The 5,415-nt window shown below is 49.8% G+C and overlaps 1 protein-coding gene across 2 annotated transcripts in view; it reads left to right on the top strand.

Annotated features, from left to right (window-relative positions):
* The window catches only part of MAB21L3 (mab-21 like 3), a 12,814-nt gene extending 8,117 nt beyond the window's left edge, over positions 1 to 4,697 (top strand). For both annotated transcript variants that reach the window (XM_072398497.1, XM_072398498.1), the window contains 4 exons: positions 162 to 453; positions 659 to 840; positions 1,089 to 1,283; positions 2,988 to 4,697. In XM_072398497.1, the coding sequence (XP_072254598.1) occupies positions 162 to 453; positions 659 to 840; positions 1,089 to 1,283; positions 2,988 to 3,248 (930 nt within the window). In that variant the 3' untranslated portion in view covers positions 3,249 to 4,697. The remainder of the gene's footprint in view (positions 1 to 161; positions 454 to 658; positions 841 to 1,088; positions 1,284 to 2,987) is intronic.
* The last annotated feature ends 718 nt before the right edge of the window (positions 4,698 to 5,415 follow it).

Genomic DNA, 5,415 nt, shown 5'->3' with positions numbered 1-5,415 from the left:
TATATACATCGTATGATGTCACTATTATCACTATATACATCGTATGATGTCATTACTATCACTATATATACATCGTATGATCTCACTATTATCACCATTTTTCCAGAATTATTTTGCCTTTTATTCAGCAGTGCCATAACTTAATCTCTTCCTCCTGCCAGGTTTTGGCCCCCTCACAGCTTCTGGTCACGGTTCCTCTTCAAGGCCTCACCGGTTTTCGTCAAAGACGTTCTCGCCGTTGGCGCTATTACACCCCCAGTGGTGTTCGCCTGCAGACACCTGTTATGGAGCCGGAGAAACTTCACCAATGGCTGGAGGTGGAGCAGTTCCAGAAGAGCACCCCCCAGTGGCATGAAGCTGATGTTAACATTCAGGGTGATTTGGTGCCAGCACGAGTGGTGAATGTCTTCCATGGGCTCCTCCTCAGAGCTATCCCTGCCTGTAACTTGTCTGGTAAGAGAACCTGTCACCCCTCCATGTGACCCCCAGCATCCTTTTCCTCACTCTTCATCATCTATGGACATTGGTTTGATTGCCCCCTATCCATCCAATGTTCAGGGCCCCCTGATATCAACAGCTTTTATGGGCAATATTTGGGGGTAACAATATAAGTAATTTCCCCCTATAATTGTAGTCACCAATGTTTTATTTCCCACAGACCGGGTGAATGTGATGGATTCCATCGGGCCAATCATCAGAGTTAATGTGGAGACCTCCATTCAGATGGTAGATGTGGATTTGGCCCCGGTGGTGGAAATTCCTGGCAGTTGGCCCAAAACAGCCCGCTGGCCCCGGTTCTTCAAGCGATGGCCACCCAAAGACAAAGAGCGATGTGTTAAGGTAACGGGTGAGCGGTTTCTGTATACCACCACCTACAGGCCGTCAGCAGAAAATGTTCTTCTTTACCCTTATTTGCCCCTAAGCCTGACATCACCACCATGAGTTGTGGTTCCAACATTTCCCACTCCAGGGGCTGTAATGGGGTTTTTTGGGGATGATCCCTATTGCATTCCCACAAACTTTCCCCCATTTCTCCTCCTTTCACCCCATGAGGGTCATTATAACAGACATCTCATTTCTCCTTTCAGTCTTTCGGCTTTGACCTCATAGCTCGGACCAATTACCACTGGCAGTTGTCCTTCCTACGTGCAGAGCGCCTCCTGTTGGAGGGAATAGATGAGGATGGGGGGTGCCGAATGAAATGTTTGCGTGTTGTTCGCCAGTTGAAGGAAGATGTGTGGTGTCCTGCGAATCGTCCCGTCATCACATCGCAACATCTCCAGGTGTGGAATCTTTCCATGGGCTTCATGCTGTGTCTGGGGCAACATCCATCCTGGGGCCACATGGGGGGGAAGATGCGTGACTCAGGGGGTGTTAGTTTGTACATGTGCTGTACTGATTTTGAGACAGGACCCTTATTTTCACATTTGTTATGGGGGTCGGATTCCATGCTACCTCCCCCTAGTGAGTGGAGTGCCCAAGCTTTCGTGACCCAACAATCAGTGCCATTTTCATGGGATTTTATTACCAGTTTGTGGGTGGAAACCCAAAAATATATATAGTCAGGGGAGGAGCCAGACTCCATATAGTCAGGGGAGGAGCCAGACTCCATATAGTCAGGGGAGGAGCCAGACTCCATAAAGTCAGAGGAGGAGCCAGATGCCATATAGTCAGGGGAGGAGCCAGATGCCATATAATCAGAGGAGGAGCCAGACTCCATATAGTCAGGGGAGGAGCCAGACTCCATAAAAGCAGGGGAGGAGCCAGATGCCATATAGTCAGGGGAGGAGCCAGGCTTCATATAGCCAGGGGAGGAGCCAAACACCATATAGCCAGGGGAGGAGCCAAACTCTATAAAGCCAGGGCAATAGCCAGGCTTCATATGATCAGGGGAGGAGCCAGACTCCATATAGTCAGGGGAGGAGCCAGACTCCATATAGTCAGGAGAAGAGCCAGACTACATGTAGCCAAGGGAAGAGCCAGGCTTCATATAGTCGGGGGAGGAGCTAGATGCAAAATAATTATGGGAAGAGCCAGATGACATATGGTATATAGTCAGGGGAGGAGCCAGGCTTCATATAGTTAGGGGAGGAGCCAAACTCCATATAGTTAGGGGAGGAGCCAGGCTTTATATAGTCAGGGTAGAAGCCAGACTCCATATAGCCAGGGGAGGAGCCAAACACCATATAGTCAGGAGAAGAGCCAGACTCCATAAAGCCAGGGGAAGAGCCAGGCTTCATATAGTCAGGGGAGGAGCCAGACTCCTTAAAGCCTGGGGAGGAGCCAAACAGCCAGGCTTCATACAGCCTGGGAGGAGCCAGACTCCATATGGTCAGGGGAGGAGCCACACTCCATAAAGTTAGGGAAAGAGCTAGATGCCAAATAGTCAGGGCAGGAGCCAAACACCATATAGTTAGGGGAGGAGCCAGGCTTTATATAGTCAGGGTAGAAGCCAGACTCCATATAGCCAGGGGAGGAGCCAGGCTTCATATAGCCAGGGGAGAAGCCAAACACTTTATAGACAGTGGAGGAGCCAGACTCCATATAGTCAGGGGAAGAGCCAATCTCCAAATAGTGAGGGGANNNAGGGGAGAAGCCAGGCTTCATATAGTCAGGGGGGGAGCCAGACTCCATACAGTAAGGGGAGGAGCCTAACTCCATATAGTCAGGGGAGGAGCCTAACTCCATACAGCCGGGAGGCCAGACTCCATATAGTCACGGGAGGAGCCAGGCTCTATATAGTCAGGGGAAGAGCCAATCTCCAAATAGTGAGGGGAAGAGCCAGGCTTCATATAGTCAGGGGGGGAGCCAGACTCCATACAGTAAGGGGAGGAGCCAGGCTCCATACAGTAAGGGGAGGAGCCAGGCTCTATATAGTCAGGGGAGGAGCCAGGCTCTATATAGTCAGGCAAGGAGCCTAACTCTATAGTAGGAGGAGACAGACCGGCCCTGTTCAGTGACCTTTCTCAACTTTCTGTTTCTGGCAGATGATCCTGCTCTGGGAATGTGAACAAAACCCGTCTTCCAAGTCATGGATGGATTTTGGATCTTGTTTCCTTCGTCTTGTCCGCAGACTTTTGAAATGTTCCAGACAACGCTTCCTGCGCCATTACTTCGTTCGACGTGCAAATCTGCTGAAAAATGCTGATGCCAACCAGCTGGACAACCTCGCTGACAAACTGGCCCGCTTTCTGCAGAGTCCTTCTCTGAATTTAGCTTCACTCAATGGACACTCCTCCACTTGTTAAGGACGGCCCCTGCGGAGCATCAAAAGGGGAAACATGCACTGGGTGAACTTGTGATGACCCCTCTAGAGAAGGATTTACAAAGACAAACCCTTTTCCCTCAACTCCAAACATGGAAACCCCAGGACAAGGACTTGGGGGCAGCAGACGGGGGCTTTTCCAGTTGACTCACTCCGGCGCTCTCTCAGAATCCTCAGTGGTTTGTTCACATGATCTATTCCGATGTACAGAGGAGTCACTTTGCATTAAATGTTGGGAAAAGGAAACAGAAAGATCACCAGGGAGTCAATCCTTGGCAGCGATGAGGTGCTTTGGGGCAGTTGGGGGACCCCTGGAATATTTACCCCTCCTATAACTACATTCAGTCTGTGAGTGTGCGAGGAATTGAGTTCCGCTTCTGGCTGCAGTTCAATGCAGATCTGTGCATGGGGGAAGTATAAAAGCAACGCACACATTATAATGAGAAGGATTTGCACCTCTACCTCTATGGATGGTGGACCACTCTAGTGCCCCCCTGTGGTCATATGGAAGAAATGACATTACTTTCCAGAGAAGATGGTCATGTGACTCCATGTGGTCGGAGGATTATTGTCCCTTCTTTGCACCCTGGGGTCTGAGCCCCCCCATAGGTTGTCTTGGTACCTCTAAACCTCTCTTTGTCCCGACCCTTGGAATTTTTTATGTTTGTTACTTTGTACAGCACCATGGAAGATGAATGAGCTATATAGGTGAATTATTTTCACTTAATACATTTTGCCCCCACATATCTGACCCACAATCCTTTTCTACCCCCTGGTACCCATGGAGATGGGGGGGGGGGGGTTAGTTATATATTTGATTCAGTTGGAATGGAGAACAGGGGACTAAACAGGACTGAGGGGAGGAAACATGGAACCTGAACCAAGGAATGGGGGCCCATGGATTGTATGCTGGGGCATTATCCCCAAATCTGCCAATCATGGGGCCTGAATGTTGGGGCTGTATGGGTTTGGGGGGGTCATATCTTACCACAGGGTGTATAAAGGAGTCCATGCCCCCCCCCCCTACATTGACCCCAATCTGTTCATCAACCCTTTCCAACCTCGGACGCTCTGGGCATCCAAAGCACCCGGAAAATACTGGACACCCTCATGGGTGAATTCCTGGATTGCTGGACTGATATTCACCCTGAAAATATTGTGTACAGCAGTGTTTTTGGTGTTCCTGCACCCTGGAGGGCAGCATTGATGACACAAGTCCTTTAATTCCTGGAGTAGTCTTCAAGCCATTGGGCATTGTGGCCCCGCTGACTATTGGGTAAGGGTCATGCAGGGCCCCGGTGCTTTGTGGGTTAAATAAATACAACCCGTCTGGATCTGACAACCTCATCCCTAACCCCATCAATCCCTCACCTGATTCCACTGGCTACAGATCTGTGAATGAAATACAGTCCTGTAAATATGGAACAGCAAAGATTTGAAATGTTTTGTCACCACTGACCTACAGTATAAGGTACTGTACTAGAAACTCTACTACACCCTCTGGTGGTGGGGAATGGGATCTGTGGTCTTATACATGAAATGTTGTATGCGGGAGGTGGGGGCTTTGCATCCCTTCCAGGTCCAAATATCACATATATAGGATATGAATTCTCCTCCATGGGAAAGCAGTGCGCATTCACAATACCACTGTCCCCCTGACCCACACAGGGGTACAGGGAGTCTGTGCAATGCCACTGCAGTTATATAAATGGAGGGCGGTGACACCAGATTTGGGGCATTTAGATATGGAGTCACCCACACATGGTGTGTCTGTGTTGCAGTGTTGCCATCCAGTGGCTGCTCTTTGTATTGCATGCTATCTATGGAAATGCTCCCAGGGGTGACACCATTGTGGCATTGGTGACCTCATCTGGAAATGCCATTTAACTGTCCGTCATGCCGACCCTCCTGGCTTCCATACAGTGTGACCCCCATGTGACCCCTATGTGACCTTTCTCTGACCTTTCTGATCTCGCAGGGTCAGAGGATCGCTATGACAGTCAGGCATTGTAGCATTTCCTGGAGTTCGGCCATCGCAGCCCTGCGCTCCCAGTGCTGAGAAAAGCAAGAATAAGAGTAAGGGGGAAGGTGACATTTGGAGATCCTGCCAGTAACTGACTTCCTGTCCTGAAGTGACAACACTCAATGTG

This window comes from Pyxicephalus adspersus, chromosome 1, assembly GCF_032062135.1.
Source record: "Pyxicephalus adspersus chromosome 1, UCB_Pads_2.0, whole genome shotgun sequence".
Lineage (NCBI taxonomy): Eukaryota > Metazoa > Chordata > Amphibia > Anura > Pyxicephalidae > Pyxicephalus > Pyxicephalus adspersus.
The sequence above is the reverse complement of the archived record's forward strand: the minus strand, read 5'-3'. Positions and strand labels throughout refer to the sequence as shown.